Consider the following 20034-nt stretch of genomic DNA (forward strand, 5'->3'; position numbering starts at 1 on the left):
CCTCACTGTCGGTACTCAGGAACTCAATCTATCTCCATGCGTGTGAAGAATGCCACTGTTTATAATTAACAATTGTAGTGCTTTCTGTCTGTCCAACACTATTTTTATTAAATACTGTGATAAAATACCACTCTCACTAATGAGTGCATGATACACGCAGATTAGCGGTGGCTCTATACCTGAGAATGTGGACAAAAATAAAGTAAAATGGGAGGAGGCCATAGGACCTATAACAACCGAACAATGGGAATGGACATTGGAGCTGGGCACATCGGTGTCCGTATCCCATTTATTCTTCGTGCATAGAGTTTTACACCCCAAAAAGATTACATATGTTTGGAAGGAAACTAGTTGACTAGTGCCCTAGATGTCAAGATACAGATGACCTCATACACATGATGTGGAAATGCCCGAAGTTACACAAACACTGGGTCAAGGTATTGGACATCATAAATACAACCTTTGGGATTACTCTGGAATTGGAGGCCAGGGTATGCCTATTGGGCTGTATAGAGGAGAGGCATTTTCAAAAAGGCATTAAGATAGTGGTACTGAGGTGCCTGTTTCAGGCCAGAAAAGTGATGGCACAAAATTGCCAACCACAGAAAACACAGATATCAGCAGAATGGGTTAATGTAATAAATGCGCCAGTGTGGAAGGAAAAGGCAGTTCTGACTAGGTGCGGCAACTTTAACAAATTTAAAACACTGTGGGAGCCCTGGTTTAAAATTAATGGGGGGTCCGCCCTAGTGGGATGAGAAGAGATTAGATCCGCATCTAGAAATTATCCTGACAAGATAAGAGGAGCAAAGAGAGAAAGAGAGCTGTGGTCAGTAGATAAAGAAGACCAACGTGCCCAGAGAGTAAAAAAAGAAAAGGGTGAAGGAGAGAGGAAAGGAGGAAAAAAAAATCCTTGTAATAGTGGTAGAATTTCTGTGTGAAAAATAAGTAAGTTAGGGAAGGGAATGGGTAAAGTGGGGATGATAAATAATATATAAATATGTTGCATGTATAACAAATATATGTATTTTTAATGGATGTTTTGCACTGAGGAAAATAGAGATTATAAAGTAATAAAAGATAAGTGCATGATACTGGTGCACTTCAGTATACAAGCCAGTAGTCTTGTCCCCAGGTCACTCACAAAATGGAATTATGTGTACTTCCGGTTGAACGGCGTGACGTCATCAAGCTCTTACCTATGCGCTGCGTCACTAAAAAGATGTCTGGAGATCCTATATTCCATGCCAAGGCTCTTTCTGATTTGACCTTAAGCCATTTGCAGGATCAAGGATTTTGTAAATTCCTGACTGTAGACTATTTATTTTTTGATAGAAGATCATACCAGACTGCAAGTATGATTAGAATATTTCTTCTTAAAGGTTTTACTATTTAACTATCTGTTTCTGCAGGTACAGCAGAGGCGATGGAAAGTGGATACAAATACACGCCTGGACTCTGTATTACTGCTTTCATCTGTGAACCTTCCCGGTGGGGAGCTGGTGAGTGTAAAGAGCGGCTGGCAAAGTCTTTGCATATTTAAAGAGCATCACAGGGGGACAAGTAAAATCAGTCTGAGTTGCTAATGCTAAAACCAGCCCATCCCCTCAGTATAACTTTACAGCTGACCACAACTCTCGGCGCTGTGCTGTTTTACCCCCCTCAGCTATCTGAATTTGTAATCTGCCAGTAAAACTTTTTTTTTGATTGTCTGACAACTGCTCCAGGCTACTGTGACTTCAGGTCCCAGTTTTAACAACATCTGATAAGGGGTCATGTGTCCATTGTCATGATCCAGGAGCGGTATTCAGGCAGAGCTACTGATGAATGAATGAATGAAAAACTTATAAAGCGCGGGGCATGCGAACTGAATCGCTTCTGGGCGCTAGTTGTTCGTGTCTCATGACATCAGAAGAGCAGAGTTTTGATCGGTCTTCTGAAAGTCAGGTGGTTTTCCTCCAACCGAATGCTGGTTGGCAAAGCGTTCCATAGTCTCGGACCTTGAAAAGCAAACCTTCTTTCTCCTTTGGACTTGTATTTGGTTTTTGGTACCCTGACCAGATTTTGGTCGGTGGATCGCAGAACGCGATTCGAATTGATTGGCTGGGTCTTCTGAGGGTTCAGGTCCGCTTTAATTTATGCATTATATTCATTGCCCTACAGCAGGGGTGCCCAACCTTTTGAAGAGCGAGGGCCACTTAAGCGACTTGGTAACCGGTCGCGGGCCACAATGAGCGGAGTGGGTGGATGTCATCTCCATGTCTGCTCTGCATATGCAGAGCAAACACGGACACAGCCCAGTATACTCTACTTTTTTTTTGGTTTATGTCCGCCACTACTTAAAGGTGAATGGAGGGTCCAGTTGGTCAGACTGTTGGACTGACCGCATGAAAGGGGCCCAAGGCTGCTTTCCCACTGATGCGCTGTGGTTTACCTGCACTGCGGGTGCAACACAGTGTACCTTTGGCTTTCTTGTACTTTGCAATAGACTTCTATTTTATTCTGCAGGTTTGGTGCGCTTTAAGAAGGCTCACCAAACTCGCAGGTAATAAGAGACGTCTATGGCTCAGTGCAGGTAAACCAGCAGCCCAGTAACCACTGCAGGACAGATATGGCCATATATACACTATGATTTTAGTAATAAACTGACCTTTAATAAAAGTATTCTATTCCATCCCACAGCAGTTAATTGCGGGCCACATCAGAGGGCTCCGTGGGCCACATGTGGCCCCCGGCCACTGGTTGGGCACCCCTGCCCTACAGCCAGATTTTGTCCATATTTCTTTTGTGTTTCTGGATGGGAACTGAGCCTTTTGATGTGCAACCTTCCACCGATGCTTCTGTGTGGATTGCATCAACTCTCATAGGATTTAGCGAAAGGGCTGTGCATGGACCAGTAAAACACTGGCTTTCATTTTAGTAGCCCAAGATATAGGTTCCATGTTGGGAATGCAGAAAAACATTACTTCCCGTCTTCAGTTTAAACTCCTGAGGTTAATTTTATTTTTATTTTTTGAATGTGGCCGCTGCAATCCTGAAGTTAATTTTAAACGTTGGTTCAGTAAAACCTTGGTTTGAGAGCGTTTTGCAAGACAAGCAAAATGTTTTAATAAATTTTGCCTTGATATACAAGCGATGTCTTGATATATGAGTAGTGTCATGTCACAAGTGAGTATAAAAGAGAAGAGAGGAGCCTCTAAGAGCCGGTTTACACATGGGCGACTTGGGATCCGACTTGAAGTCGCCCCAAGTCACGCTGTTAAGGAAATCAATGTTAGTGAATGAGACCCGTCTTAATGTACACTACTGAAGTTGCTCCGACTTCAGAAAAGCTTCCTGTACTAGTTCAATCCGACTTCTAGGCGACTTGTACCCATTGATTTCAATGGAAGTCACCTCCAAAGTCGGATCGTGTCTTAACTGAAGCAACAATACAGGAAAAGAAAATTGTTTTCACAGGAAAACCCCTCCCTCCCACAGAGCTGATTGTTTGATTGGCCACTGCAAAGTCGCCTGTCCTGGAGGTGACTTGAAGTCGCCTTGTAAGTCGCCCCAAGTGGCGAATGCTCAGGTTGCCTCAAAGTCACGGCCAGAGTTGTGTTGCCCCTGTGTGAATTGGCTTTAGGTGTAGTAATATGGTTACATTTAATGAAGGTACAACATTTAGAAACTTATTGCTACACTTAGAGGTGCCTCTTCTCTTTTATACTCTGTAAAAAAAAAAAAATGCTTTGATATACAAGTGCTTTGGATTACATGCATGTTTCTGGAACCAATTATGCTCGCAAACCAAGGTTTTACTGTATATGTAATGTCGTGTGGTGTTATATTAAAGGAGAATTCTAACCAGAACTTTTAAAAGTTTGACTAAAACTGGAATTCCAAAGTCTGTCATGCTTGTGTCCCCATGGGGACAATTTCTATTCACTTCTTCTTGTGTCAACAAGACAGAAAGTAAGAGACCTCCCGAATGGGGGATGCAGAATAGAAACCCCTCAACAGGTGACCAGTGGAGAGGCTGGAACAAGTCAAGTTTTTATTTTGTTTTGTTGTTTGTCCCCATTGAAGAAATGCATTTACTACTTGTGGTATCAGAGACCTAAAGTGATAGGAAATCTCCCTACAGACAGAGGTTCTAATTTGTGTAAGCCTATTACCGCTATCCTCAGTATATTACATTTGTCCTCAGCTTGAGTGAATAAAATCATGGTATATAAATGTGGATTATTACATATATAACACCTAGCCTATTAAAGAGGAAGTGAACTTCCATCTTTGCATTTTACCTATAGGTAAGGCTATAATAAGGCTCATGCATTTTGAAGGAACGGACACCTGTGCCATTCCTTTAGAGCCATGTGCCGTGACTGGCGGCTCCTGCACGCTTGCATGGGAGTGATGTCATCGCGGCTCCGGCCAGTCACCGAGCCAGAGTCTGCGAACCCGGAAGCTGGAAGCGGCCTCCGGACATGACATCAAATCACTGGAAGGCTTCGTTTTCAGGGAAGTTTCACATAATGTGCTAGTATGTGGTGCATACTAGCACATTATGCCTTTGCTTTGCAGGTAAGGAGAAAAAAAAAAGAAAAAAATGTGTGGGTTTATAACTAGGGTTGCCACCTAATCCCTGATTAAGGTGGTAATTAAATTCACTTGGTGCCTTATCTGCATTAAATTAGCCTCAGAACCTCAATATTTCATATGTGTTTAGGTTTAAAGGGATGAGGTGGCAACCCTATTTACAACAGGTTTAATGTCGATAATCTTTGGGTTGTACGGCTCCCTACAGGAAGATTTGGACACTAGCAAACAAAATAAACTCTAATCCAGCCCACGACAACCCCTTCTACTGCCAACATGCTTCAATTTTCTGCTAGTTTTCTAGGAGGAGGCCTTTATGTTTTTTTTTTTTTTTATATAAATACTTCATTGATTTTTTTTTTTTCATTAAATCGTGGTTAAAACCAAAAATCAATTATATTGCAGCTTACCAATCAGATGTGGTGGCTGTATCTGTTTTTGTTTTCACCTGAAGTTATTCACAGTAACACACCACCAGTATTAGTGAGACACTCTCTGGAGGAATGAGCACAGGAGGTTCAACGTAGGGAAGTGTAAAGTAATGCACTTGGGGGATAAAAATATGAGTTCAAGTTACACATTGGGGGGGGGAGTAGCTCTGGGTGATCGAGAGTGGAAAAGGCTTTGGGGGTCCTGATTGATAAATTCAGCAATAGCATGCAGTGCCAAGCTGCAGCAAATTGGCATGCACAAAAAAGTGGATTTACTTGAGATAAAATTATAAATCGAACACGTTACAAAACTGGTTCGGCCACACCTGGTGTATGCCGTCCAGTTCTGGTCACCAATCCTCAGGAAGGATGTTCTGGAACTGGAGAGAGTCCAGAGAAGGGCAAACAAAGCCAATAAGAGGACTGGAGGACCTCAGTTATTTTTATTTTCCCTGGAAAAGAGGCTCTTAAATGGGGATATGATTGAGATATAGAAATATCTTAATGGTAATTCCAGCTTTGGGAGGAAATTGTTGAGGCTTGGGTCATTCATGAAGACACGTGGACAGTTCAATGAAGTTGGATGAGAAAACTTTAAACTGCGTAAGAGGTGTTTTACTGTTGGAGCTGTAAGGATGTGGAACTCTCTTCCACAATTGGTGGTTGCAGCGGGTAATGTTGCTAATTTCCAAAAACTTAGACAAACTTCCTATTGTACACAATATTCAGGGATATGCAAAGTGGCGTAATACGTACACACACGTTCAACTGGATGGACTGAGGTCTTTTTTTATTCAACCGACTATACCAACTATGAAACTTGACATTACAGAGAAAAGATAACGGGTAAAAAAAGGATTGACGGGCCAGACCATCTGTTCTACAAGCAAATGTTCATTAGGTTGGAAGCCAGATACTATTAACGGCTTTTGTTAAAGCAGAAGTAAACCCATCGACTTAACAGTTTCTAAAAGCAGTTACATTTCCGGCATCCTGGGATTGCCAACTGTCCCATTGGTTGTGCTCTCAACCAAACTCAACCAAACGGTCAAACCATCCAATGGCTGGTGTCGTAACTGATCACATGTGCAGCATCATGGCAGTTGAAGATTAAACAGAGGCCAAGACGCGCCTTAGCAGCCGTCAATCAACTCCTCTTTGCTTAGAAACGGCCATTCCCCGCTCGGAGCCGGAAAACAAGGGCTCATATAACGATAAGTACAAGTTTAAAAAAAAACAAAAAAAAAACGGCATACTGCAGATGTTGGCAGTATGCTACAGCGAATGTCAAAAAGTGGATTTTTGGGTCAACCTCCGCTTTAAGCATAAGGTGCTACAAGCTGCTCTGAGTCTCTCAAAACCTTCTCAACTGGTTTGTTATATCGGCTTGTTGGTCTTGTTTTTGTCCACCCCTCAGTTTGGAATATTCCAGTCATACCGATTTATTCTCTTGCTGCCTGCGTTACACTTATGTGCAGCGGGAAAAGGGTGCGCTTTAATACCCACGTGTCACTGGACAATCGATATTTCTGTGCTGAGACCCCACAGAGATTGAGCTGGCAAAGGCAGCTCCTGGGCCCCACTAAGGACTGGTAGCCTGTAGAAATGGCTTCCAATCATGTGACCCCCGTGATGACCAATGACACTGGTTACATGATTGCTGAGCCTTTCCGACCGATTACCCCCGTGTAGTGTACAATGAGCAAAATAGGATTTTTGACTTATCAGTGAAATCCATAACCTGGAGCACAGTACTGAATATAGGACACTCCCCTCTCTTATGATCTTCTGTGTTGTGCAGTGGAATCACAAAAAATAATTTTACGGCGAGTTCAAAAATCCTATTGTCATTTTTTTTACCTGAAATACCGGTGTCTTGCAGAACTTTTTATGGCCACTAGATGTCACTATTGCTGTATCGTTTTCTGTTCCGCAATCATGGACCAGACTGGACTGCCTGTGTCTCAGGCTCTGCTATGCTTCGTTTTTTTTCTCGCTTTCTAAGCGATCACTTATTTAGTGCTCAACACAGACTGTTATAAATGAAAATAATAGCCTAAAGGGTGCTAGTACATGAAATTAATCTGAGGGAAGGAAATTGTGAAATAGACGGCTGAAAAAAATCATGTTTACTTATATAGACAAGTCTATATCCGAATTCTGAATCCCAACTTTAAATAAGGCGGGCCGGTTGCCTAAGAATATTAAAGTGAAATTCCATTTTTGTTGAGAGAGAAATAAATCCCATATACATTGGGAGGATTTTATCCATCTTCATGGCTGATCTTTTCCTGCTTCTGTTCTAATGATATTGATGTGGGCATTGCAGTGTAAGTGAAGGGGAGGAGGTGGTCTACTCTTACTGCCATCACATTATAGGCTTAGTGCTATATTGAGAGAAACTGCATCTCCAACATTTTACATGTGCACGAGTTCAGCTTTTGTTATGGGGCCCCTAGGTTGTGTCAGAGCAGCTTGGAGATGCTGAAGTCTGATGGGAGCACCACAGGGAGAGGAAATTTTACTTTTTTTTGTTCCAACTGTTAATAGGTTTGCTTAAGAAGTAACCTGTTGTAAAAATGATGGTTTATGTACAGTATTTTATCTTAATAATAAAGCTCTCTTGATCCAGTAATTTCAATACTTGCAGTCATTAGGCTGGAAAAGATGCAGCGGCTCTGACATCATTTGCTGTGTAATTAATCTACAAGTGCGTCAGCTGATTAATAATGAGATGAGATTCACTCTGCACACTGACATAAGCAAGCAAATAGCTTTTTCTTCAGAGCAGAAACCGGTTGCTAAAATCCTTGCAACGTACATTGATCACCCAAGGAGGATAGTTTGATTTTTATATATAGATATAGATTGATATTTTTATTATTTTCAACAAAAGTGGAGTTGCTCTTTAAATTAAAGGTATAAAAAAAAAAATCTGAGGAAAACGTAAGACTATGGTTTATTACAGGTTTTAAACGGCACAGTTTTTTTTTTTTTGCCTGGGGAAACACTGTAGCCAAAACCATTTTTCCAGGGTTACATGCTAGGACCATAAATGTAAAGACCTACAGTCATGTCCTAAAATATTGGCACCTCTGCATTTCTGTCAGATAATGCACCACTTCGCCCACAAAATTGTTGCAATTATAAATGTTTAGGCATTCTCGTGTTTTTATATATATATATATATATATATATATATATATATATATATATATATATATATATATATATATATAATTTTTTATTTTTTTTTATTGGTATAACAAAAAAAAGCAGAGAAACAAAAAGCCAAATCTGACACATTCCAAGCTAAACTCCGAAAATAGACTGGAAAAAAAGTATTGGTACCTTCTCAAAATTTTAATTGCACTCCAAGTTTGTGAGGCTCCTGTAATATGTGATCAAACTCGCCTGTATGAATTGGCAGGTGCTGACAATATAGAAATTACACCAGCAACCAGTTAAAATGGTGAAAAATTTGTCTGCATGGCTGTCGTCCCAGAAGGAAACCTCTTCTAAAGATGATGCACAAGAAAGCCTGCAAACCGTTTGCTGAAGACAAGCAGACTAAGGATATGGATTATTGGAACCATGTCCTGTGGTCTGATGAGACCAAGGTGGTGAACTTATTTAGTTCAGATGGTGTCAAGCGTGTGTGGCGGCAACCAGGTGAGGAGTACAAAAACAAGTGTGTTTTGCCTACAGTAAAGCATGGTGGTGGGAGTGTCATGGCCTGGGGCTGCATGAGTGCTGCCGCCACTGGGGAGCTACAGTACATTGAGAGAACCATGCATGCCAACATGTACTGTGACATACTGAAGCAGAGCATTATCCCCTCCCTTCGGAGACTGGCAGTATTCCAACATAACAACCCCAAACACACCTCCAAGACGACCACTGTGGGTAAAGGTGATGGATTGGCCAAGCATGTCTCCAGACCTAAACCCTATTGAGCATCTGTGGGACATCCTTAAAGCGGAGGTTCACCCTAAAACATCTATATACCATTAAATCCAGCATACTGCCGACATGCACAGTATGCTGGTATTTCTTTTTTTTTTCGCTGTACATACCGTCTTATAGTTCTTTTTCACCCGGCTTCCAGATTCTCACTACCGCCGGGAGTAGGCGTTCCTATGAAGAGGCGTAGATGATTGACGTGCGGATAAGGCGTGTCACACGTTCCGAAAATATCCGAACTGGGACTCGGCTTTATACGGCGCCAGCGCAGTCAGCTCTACACGGCTCCTAGTCTGTGCGCAGGTGCCATATAGCGCTTTTCGGAACGCGTGACGTGCCTTATATGCATGTCAATCATCTACGCCTCTTAATAGGAACGCCTATTACCCGCAGGAGTGAGAACCCGGGACCCGGGTGAAAAAGAACTATAAGACGGTATGTGTAGCGGAAAAAAAATACCAGCATACTGTACATGTCGGCAGTATGCTGGATTTAATGGTATATAGATGTGTTTTTTAGGGTGAACCTCCACTTTAGAGGTTGGAGGAGCGTCAGGTCTCTAACATACACCAGCTCCGCAATGTCATTGTGGAGGAGTGGAAGAGGACTCCAATGGCAACCTGTGAAACTCTGGTAAACTTAAAGGAGAAGTCCAGCCTGAGCTTTTGAAGCTGGGCTTTTCCTCTGGGTCACAGGAGTGCAATTAATTTTGCAATCCTGTGACCCGTTTTCAACAGAGATCGGTCTGAAGTCCGCCCTCCGCTGACGTCACAGCCATCAGTCTGGGCAGTGCGTCATCCTGACTTTCAAGTCTGGATCCGCCAGCTGCTCTGATTGATGCTGATGCTCTAGCCATGACTAAGCACTGACGCCAGTGCGAAACGTTGGCCATACTGATTTTTGTGGGCTTGCAGTGACTGTATGCACAGTTGAAAATAAAAGACATCTCTTTTAAAGAAAGTTTTGGAGTGCGGCTGTCCAGCTTTTGTTCTTTTGTTTTTTGCTATTACCGCATCGCCAGCACCCTGGTGGTTCAACAACCCCTGATCATCACGAGGCTCACCTGGAGCGGTGAGAATTCTGTCTGCTCTGATTGATGGCTGTCTCAGCGAGCCACTAAGATAGCTGCTCCCCACCCCTCCACTGCTCGGCGCTCCAATGAGTGCTGAGAAGTAGAGCAGAAGCGATGCTGACTGACAGTTGGCATCGCTCTGCTCGGGGAGGAGTGAGAACCGAGCCATCCGCGATGTTCGTTCTCAGTGCAGACACACCGGGGGACACATGCAGCATCAGTCTGATGCTCCGTTCACTGAGGTAAATATGAATAGGCAACACTTTGGGCCCAATTTGGACATTTTCACTTAGGGGTGTACTCATTTTTGTTGCCAGAGGTTTAGACATTTATGGCTGTATGTTGAGTTATTTTGAGGGGACAGAAAATGTACACTGTTATACAAGCTATACACTCACTACTTTACATTGTAGCAAAGTGTAATTTCTTCAGTGTTGTCACATGAAAAGGTATAATAAAATATCTACAAAAATCTGAGGGGTGTACTCACTTTTGAGAGATACTGTAAATCCCATAGAGCACCTGTAGAGAGATCTCAAAACGGCAGTTGGGAAAAGGAACCATTCCAATCGGAGACCCTGGAGAAGGTGACAACAGAAGAGTGGTCCAAAATTCCAATAGAGAGGTGTAAGAACTCATTGGTGGTTACAGGAAGCCATTGATTTTCAGAAATGTTTTCCAAGGGGTGTGCAACCCAATATTAAATTGAGGGTGACAATTTTGTCCAGTCCACTTTTGGAGTTTTGTGTGGAATGTGTCAGATGTGACTTTTTTTGTTTCTCCACTTTTTGTGTCCTACCAATACAAACAAAAGAAATAAGGAAGAGAATGCCTAAATGTTTGTAATTGCAACAGCTTTTTTCTGGGAGAAGTGGTGCAGTATCTGACAAATATGCAGGGGTGCCAATATTTTTCGCCATGACTCTACAGGTGCCTGACTTTACAACCAAGTGTGTCGCTGACCTGGAACATCATGTATAAAATACAGACCTTTAAACTTTTTACTGGTGGCTTGGCTGTTCACCAAGTAGTGAAGCCCAGATCAGAATGACATCCTTGAGATCCTGCACCTTTAAAACAAGTCACCAATGGCATCTCTCATAGATCTGTTCTCATGGGTTCCCTTTTAAGGATTATCTTTGCTGACTGCAGCTGAGCAGTGGCAGTTCGTCCATAGAGGGCGCTGAAGCGCCGCCCCCTCTGGCTCTCACCGCCACTGAGTCAAATAACATAGATTCATGCATTGCACGAATCTATGTTATTTTCCCCGCTGCCGCTGTTATTCAGATGGTCGGCGCTCAATGTCCGGCCATCTGAATAACGCCAGCTGATTGGCTGTACGGAAATGTCTATCAAAGCCAACAGCTCTGATAGGCTTTCCCAATACAGCCCTCGGGTCCCGGAAGCTTATTCTCGGAGCGCACAGACTGTACGCCCCTTGAACAAGATGACAGGCGTCTCAGCCAATCAGGTTGGTTGGTTCTGGCTACCTGTAACCTGATTGGCTGAGACGCCTGTCAGTCATCGAGGGCGGGAGAAGACATCGTCGGACGTGGATGCCTAAAACCAGTAAAGGTAAGTGCCGGGCAGGGGGGGGAGAAAGCAATTTACAGGGCACAGCGGCGACCATTAAAGGGCACAGTGGCTGCGTTTAATGGCATGGCACAGTGGTGACAATGGATGGCACAGTGGCTGCGTTTAATGGCATGGCACAGTGGTGACAATGTATGGCACAGTGGCTGCGTTTAATGGCATGGCACAGTGGTGACAATGTATGGCACAGTGGCTGCGTTTAATGGCATGGCACAGTGGTGACAATGGATGGCACAGTGACTGCGTTTAATGGAATGGCACAGTGGTGACAATGTATGGCACAGTGGCTGCTTTTAATGGCATGGCACAGTGGTGACAATGGATGGCACAGTGACTGCGTTTAATGGCATGGCACAGTGGTGCAAATTGATGGCACAGTGACTGCATTTGATGGCATGGCACAGTGACTGCGTTAAATGGCATGGCACAGTGGCTGCATTTGATGGCATGGCACAGTGGTGCAAATTGATGGCACAGTGGCTGCGTTTGATGGCATGTAACAGTGGCTGCGTTTGGGCACAGTAAGACTGCAATTTTTTTTTCCTTTGCACCCCCCCAAAAATTTTGAGCACCAGCCGCCACTGCAGCTGAGGATCAGTACCGCCAACTGGAAGATCACTGCAGTTCCCTGTCGAGTGTAATAATGGTTGATGTCACCATGTCCGTTCCTTCCATCACCTTCATTTGTATTAATAGCTTTCTCATGGAGTTAAAATTAGGTCCTTAATCATCATTAATGTGTAATTCTTAACCCCCGCCTCTGTTGCCTGTACAGGGGAGTGCAGTTCAGAGTTAACTCTTGTTGTTATAAATAAAGTTATTGAAATATTGTTCTAGCATGTATTGAATACTGGCACATTATGACAGACTTGCCTGTAAAGCAGATCACTCCAGCAACACGCTGTCACCGCTGACGGGGCATGCGTCTTCACCTGGGCTCCCTTGTGGGTTCACACAGTATGGCTGTTTGCATGGTTGGGCCACAGTGACATCACTCCCCTATATTCACACGGGACTCACAATCGCTGCACATCGCTTTGAATGGATGGCACACTCCAGCATGCTGTCTATTCAGAGCGCAGTGTGCATGTGCCAATAACCCCGTCGGCTACTATACATGTGAATAGGAGATATTCACTGTACCTGCAGGTAAGCCTTAATTATAGGCTCACTTCTAGGTACAAGTTAAAACAAGTGGATTTTGCTACCGCTTTAAAACGTTATTAAACCCAAAACTGTAATACTGTATATTGCAGCTTACCAGTCATTAGATGTGATGGCTGCATTCGTTCTTCTTTTTTAGGCTCCCCCCCCCCCCCCTCTGTTTTCCTCAGTAATCTGGCAAGTAGCACACCTCCTTTATTATAGAGATGCCACTATACCACATATTTTGGGTTACAGATTGGTTTTCTGTAAGGTGATCCTTAAAGGGGTTGTAAAGGTAAAAAAAAAACAATTCCCTAAATAGATTCCTTTACCTTTGTGCAGTCCTCCTTCACTTACCTCATCCTTCCATTTTGCTTTTAAATGTCCTTTCTTCTGAGAAATCCTCACTTCCTGTTCTTCTGTCTGTAACGCCACACAGTAATTCAGGGCTTTCTCCCTGGTGTGGAGTGTTGTGCTCGCCCCTCCCTTAAGGGGGGAGAGGGCGAACAGGAGAGTCAGGACGCCCACTAACACACAGATCCTTTATCTATCTGCAACGTAAAGGGCGTCCTGACTCTCCTGCTTTCCCCCTCAAGGGAGCGGGCGAGCACGACACTCCACACCAGGGAGAAAGCCTTGCATTACTGTGTGGAGTTAGACAGAAGAATAGGAAGTGAGGATTTCTCCGGGGAAAGAAGGAGATTTAAAAGCAAAATGGAAGGATGAGGTAAGGGAAGGAGGACTGCACTAAGGTAAAGGAAGCTATTTAGGGAATGTCCCGATCCCAATACTAGTATCGGTACCGATACCGAGCATATCCCGAGTACTCGGGGGAAATGCTCCGATGTTTCACCCGATACCTGGGCAGTCAGGTATCGGGTGGTGGGGGGAGTTACAAGTCTTCTCCGTGCTGTCTTCTCCCCCCGTGCCGTCTTCCCCCCCCCCCCCGTGCTGTCTTGTCGTCCCCCCCTTGTGCTGTTTTACTCTAGTGGCGGCCTGAACAAAACACAAAAAATATATATTTTGTTTTTTTTGAGGGGGCACATGGTGGGGCACAGCATAATGTTGGGGAGGTCAGGGCCCCCTCTGCCCCCCCTAGAGACGCCATTAATAGAAACTGCTACTCAACTGATCTCCACTTGCTTCCAGGTCCCATGGATGGCCGGTCTGGTGCCTTGTAAGTACAGGAGGTCAGCTGTTAACCACTTAAGGACCCCTTCACGCCGATATATGTCGGCAGAATGGCACGGCTGGGCACATCCATGTACCTGTACGTGGCCCTTTAAGCCTAGCCGTGATGTCACGACCCGGTCCGAAGCTCCATGACCGTGCCCGCGGAACCCATGGACCCGATCGCCGCCGGTGTCCCGCGATCGGTTCTGCGAAGCTAAAGAACGGGGAGAGGTGTGTGTGTGTGTGTGTGTGTGTGTGTGTAAACACACCTTCCCCGTTCTTCACAGTGGCACTGTCATTGATCGTATGTTCCCTGATATAGGGAAACACAATCAATGACATCACAAGTCCAGCCCTGTCCCCCTACAGTTAGAAACACATATGAGGTCACACTTAACCCCTTCAGCGCCCCCTAGTGGTTAACTCCCAAACTGCAATTGTCATTTTCACAGTAAACAATGCATTTTTATAGCACTTTTTGCTGTGAAAATGACAATGGTCCCAAAATGTGTCAAAATTGTCCGATGTGTCCGCCATAATGTCGCGGTCACGAAAAAAATCGCTGATCGCCACCATTAGTGGTAAAAAAATATTTTTATAAAAATGCAATAAAACCAATCGATAAATGCTTATTGCGATTTTTTTTTTTTTTTTTTTTTTTTTTATTTTATTTTATTTTTTTACCAAAAATAGGTAGAAGAATACGTATCGGCCTAAACTGAGGAAAAAATTTTTTTTTTTAGATCTTTTTGGGGGGTATTTATTATAGCAAAAAGTAAAAAATATTGATTTTTTTTTTCAAAATTTTGTCGCTCTATTTTTGTTTATAGTGCAAAAAATAGGTGATCAAATACCACCAAAAGAAAGCTCTATTTGTGGGGAAAAAAGACGCCAATTTTGTTTGGGAGCCACATCGCACCACCACGCAATTGTCAGTTAAAGCGATGCAGTGCCGAATCGCAAAAACTGGCCAGGTCCTTTACCTGCATAATGGTCTGGGGCTTAAGTGGTTAAAGTGGAGCTCCAGGCTCCTTCAGAAAGTCAGCAGCTACAAATTAGGACGCTTACCTGTCCACAAATCAAGCGGTGTCTGTACCCCTGCTGATTTTTCAATCGTCTCTCCGGTGCTGTTGCCGTGATCTCTGATAAGGGAAACCAGCAGTGAAGCCTTGCAGCTTCACAGCCAAGCCAAACCCCTACTGCGCATGTGTGAAGCGCGCTGCCCTAACCGTAATCATCGTTGATTTGTACTATTTTATCATGTTGTTATAAAATTATATATATATAATTTTATCAACATTTTGGTCTGCCTGTCAAAAAATTCCATGAGGGTTTTGACCTTGCTTTACGCACCAGATGTATTTTGTTTGTTTTTCATTTGGATTTGACAGACCAATTTTTGCCATACACATATACCGATCCCTTAAATCCCAATTTCACAGTCTGCAATGGTTAACATTGTCCTAAACACAGGTCTCCATGTAGCAAGCAGATCTTTTGTGTTCTAGTAGGCCGCAATAAACTGTAGATGGTAGATTTTGCTACCAGACGGCACACAGATGATAAGGACACATGGGTAAGTAGCCTGTAACTTAGTCATTACTAAACTTTTACCTGTGGTTCACTTAAAAAAAAAAAAAAATAGTTTAAAAATAAAAATTTTGATAAATTTGTGTAAAATTTCATACACGGATATATGTAAGCAAAGTCAGTTGTTGCATTTGTCTTTTTTTTCCCCTCAACGAGTAATGCACGTACAGCAGTTTCTACTCCCTCGTGTGCTGCTAATGACATTCTTTGGCCGTTCCCTAGCTCCAGCTTTTACACAACACAAGTTTTTCTCTGGAGAGCCCCCTGGCACACTGGGACTCTGCATTATTATACAGTCCACCGATCCCTCGTGTCTTGTGTTCTCTTACAGAGGAGAAGGTCAGCAGAGGACGAGTTGGCAATGAGGAGCTACCTAAAGGAAGGAGACTTGATTAGTGTATCCTTTGACAGCCGCCATGCTGGCACAAGATGACTTGCAGGGTGCTGTGCCAGGCAGCTGTGTCGGCTATAAATACATCCTGCCAACATATTTCTCTACATGCGACACTGCAAACTGCACGGGATTTCTACAGTGCTTTTACTAAGCAACAGGATCTGATATGTCGCCAAAGGAGAAGAAATGTCAGGATGCTTAATCAAGTAATATTGAGCAAAATGTAGGCAATTGAGGGGATTTTCCTTACAAATGGATGAAAGTGACTAGTTCCTCTACAGGTACAGAGGTGGTTTTATTTATAATGCAACTCTGGCTAAATGGGCTCTTAAAACGTTTACTCCAGAACCGTTCTACCTGCCTAAAGTTTGTAATGCAGGGTATACTATACGTATGAGAGTTGCCAATGCTACTTTGTTTTTTGAAGATGCGGCTGATGTTTTCTACTTCTTTAATCATTGACTTGGAATAAGCTTGCAGTTGGTAAAGTGTTGGGACACCTGGTATGTGTAATGTTGTTCCAGGTCTGTGATTCAAGGATATAGATTACAACCCAGCAACATGCAATATTAAAATGACAATTGCAGCTCCTATGTTTTAGCCTAACCGATTCCTTTTAAAGTGAAACATGGATTCTGCTGTAGTTGCTGACTGTCCTCTTGACCCTCTGCCTGTAGAGTGCTGAGTGGTTAAGAACCCTGTTAGGTGTTTATTACTGTTTGTCTTTTTGCTGGGAAGATCTGTTTGTCCTGGTGAGCATTGTCACAGACAGAAAGTGATGGGTAATTATCAACAGTTTAGAATTGTCTCCAGGACAAGAGGGTGGGGGTTAATCTTCCAGTGGGCATGCTTGTTCTAGGGGTATCTGTCTAAGGCGGGCCACAGCTAATGCAATTTTCTTTCCCTCCACCAAGGGTGGAAGGAAAGAATTGCTTGATTCCCCAATCAACATAGTAAATGTTGATGGAGGATTCCCTTCTGCGGCGCTATTAGAACCTTCCCTGCTGGCAGAACATATTGAATAATGTTGCTGGCTATCGCTGGTGGCACTAATTGTTTGGGAGGGGGGGTTTGGACTGACAGGCTGGTTGTACACAAGTCAATTGATCGACTTGTGTACAACCAGGTTACACACACATCGATCGATATTCGGCTGGTCCCTGCTGACCTGGAAGAATTTTGATTCCATGTATGGACTGTTTTTAAGAGTGGAACATTTCTCTCCTCCTGTAGAATTTTCCTGTCCCTTCCTGATGTGTCTATGTGAAAATAAGTGACTTGCTTGCTCTGAGCACTTTCTGGAGACCAGCAGTGGCAGGAAGAATGCAGAGGTTGACACATCCCCCTTTTCTCTGCATATATCTTGCTGCTAGAAAGTGCTCAGAACCGAAAGAAGCAGCCATCTCCTTGTTAACTGTTATCAGATGGACTATGACATGATGGGAGAGGGGCAGATTGGACCTCCATAGCTAGGGTTAGAAAGTGCCTAGCAACATAGGACAACATTTTTCATATACTTTTTCACATGGGGAACAAGACAGTAAAATATACATATAATAATAGTGGCGTTCTGCCTTTGGATAGTGCCAAGTGTCCATACTGTCCAGACAGACTGGGTCTGTGGAGGTAGCATAAAGCTGCATTTGAAATAGAACAAACTTGCTTCGCAACTCCACCCTGAACGAATAATAAAAAAAATCTTTTGGTTAGAGCAACTCATACCGAAAGGCTTCACTGCCAGTTTCCCTTACAAGGAATGGCGGTGGCTGCACCCGAACCAAAGTTTGGCTGGGGTGCCGACATTTTCGGGCTCCCTGGACAGGTTTTCATGGGGGCGCTGGACCTCTTTCAGGCAGTGCTTAAGCATTGTCATTCTGGAACATTAAATGGAGACCACAAAGCATGTTTATATGGAAATTCAGATAATTTTAGTCATCAACAGATCAAGTGTTCTAATGGAAGACTGTGCTTCTCTACTTGTGGTGACAACTCCAAAATGTCTTGACTTTCCCGAACTTCAAAAAAGGAAAAAAGCAGCATGCTGTACGTTTTTAAAAATACACACCACAAAGCCTGTTTTATATGGCAATTCAGGTCATTTTAATATATGGCAAGCGCCTAAAAAATTGGCCATGAAGGTTAGAGGGTGCCTGGGCAGGTCATTTTATTTTTATTTTTTATAAACAAAAAATATTTTATTTTGTGTGTACACACACGTTGACTATTCTCCTTTTCCAATTGAAAGTGGATCCTTTTATATGTTAAAGAATAATGATACTAATAAAGTATTTTGGGGCAGAAATGCAGGCTAGCTAATTATTGGTGACATGTAAAGATAAGACAATGCCTGGGACTTGTCACAACCAGTGTCATTTTAGCACCAGCTGACGTGTGGCGTCTTCGGCACTTGGCAAGCAGGAAATGGCTATGGTCTGTTCATCCCTACTCACACCTAGCATGAACATGGAATACGAGGAGGTAGAACCTATCCCTTCTTGTCTCATACTGAAGAATGTAAAGCACATAACAGATCCCCTCTCTGTGTACTCTACATAAGTGCACTCTATAGGCATGCATACACTTGTAAAAGATTTGTATTTTGGGCCAACCAAAAAAGAAAAGGGTCTTTCAAAATCTGGTCACATGGATGAAAGGTCTTTTAATATGATTTTTGAGTTGGTGTTCTAAACTATGATTGTCCTCTTTAGCTGAGATCATATGACCAAATGCATAAGCATTCGGAGGATGCAAAAAGCACAATTTACCACCAGGAAAGACATGTCATCTTTTTATTGTGCTTTATTTTTATCTATTACAGGTACTTGTATAGCGATGTAAATTTTTGCAGCGATTTACATATATATTGTACATTCACATCAGCCCCTGCCCTCAAGGAGCTTTTACAGTTGAAGGTCCATAAATCACATTTATTTATACACAGGCCAATTTGTACAAGAGACAACCTACCAGTATGTCTGGGGTGTGGGAGAAAACCCACACAAGCACAGAGAACATGCAAACTCCAGGCAGGTAGGGACGTGGTTGGGATTCACACCTATACTTATAGTGCTGCCAGGCAGGAGTGCACTTAGCCACTGTGCTTATCCAGTGTACCTAGGCTGATAATTTACGGTTATGTTACCATTAGAGTACTTCCTGTCCTCTCTGTAAAAGGTCACTGTAAATAATGTTTTTATTTGTTAGCACTTAGCTTGGTTCTTCCTTGACACACTCTCTCAGGCCGAGGTCCAGGCGGTGTACTCTGATGGCGCATTATCACTCCACACTCGCAGCCTCAAGTATGGCAAGGTAGGAGGTGTTGGCAACAATGTGTACGCAATCTTTGCTTTTGACATGTATATCCCCTTTGGCAATCCTTTCTTCTTCTTTTTTTTTGCCTCTAGCTTGGGCAAGGTGTCCTGGTTCAAGTATCTCCTTCGTTGATAAAGAGAAGGAAGACTCATTTTCACAATCTTACCTGTGGAGCCTCCATCATCCTGGGAAACAATGGCTTCATCTGGCTGAACCCCACACCTGTAGGGGTTGAAGAGGAATCTGGAGCAGGGGGGTTTGTTACCAATTTGGAGGTAATCCACTGATATTTTAAATGCCAACACAGTGTCAGCAACACAACTTGTCTTTTTTCAAATGAACACCAGTCAGCAGCCAAGAGAATGCCATGGGAATTAGAATCTGTCACAAAATGGTAAAATCATTAGCCACTGCTGTAGTAGCTGGTGACATTTGCTCACTTTTTTTTCCTAGAAGCACTGATCTAAAACGCTGTAGTCTTGATGTTAAAAGCAACCCCATCCAGTAATGACATGACATATCGGTTCTTGATTAGGCACAGAATTCCCAGCTCTGTCAAGCTGTCACGCCATTCTTCAGTGGATTTATAACAGAAGTAATAGTTCTGTGGCAAAAGAGAATTGGGAAAGATTTACCTTTTAAAACAAATCCCTCTAGCAGCACTCTGCCACCTTGGACAGGGCTTCCATCTTCACCCTGTATTCCTGCCGGGTTCCCAGAATCTACCTGTGTAAATAGCCATGCAGCTATGACGTCACTCAAGGGAGTCTTGATTGTGG

General features: G+C 43.2%; 1 protein-coding gene across 1 annotated transcript in view; it reads left to right on the forward strand.

The window, feature by feature from the left end:
• The window catches only part of EXOSC2 (exosome component 2), a 59269-nt gene that overhangs the window by 23711 nt on the left and 15524 nt on the right, over nucleotides 1-20034 (forward strand). The window contains exons 4-7 of the mRNA XM_040324658.1: nucleotides 1413-1502; nucleotides 15881-15946; nucleotides 19184-19252; nucleotides 19348-19530. Of these exons, the coding sequence (XP_040180592.1) occupies nucleotides 1413-1502; nucleotides 15881-15946; nucleotides 19184-19252; nucleotides 19348-19530 (408 nt within the window). The remainder of the gene's footprint in view (nucleotides 1-1412; nucleotides 1503-15880; nucleotides 15947-19183; nucleotides 19253-19347; nucleotides 19531-20034) is intronic.

This window comes from Rana temporaria, chromosome 9 (genome assembly GCF_905171775.1).
Source record: "Rana temporaria chromosome 9, aRanTem1.1, whole genome shotgun sequence".
NCBI classification, from domain to species: domain Eukaryota; kingdom Metazoa; phylum Chordata; class Amphibia; order Anura; family Ranidae; genus Rana; species Rana temporaria.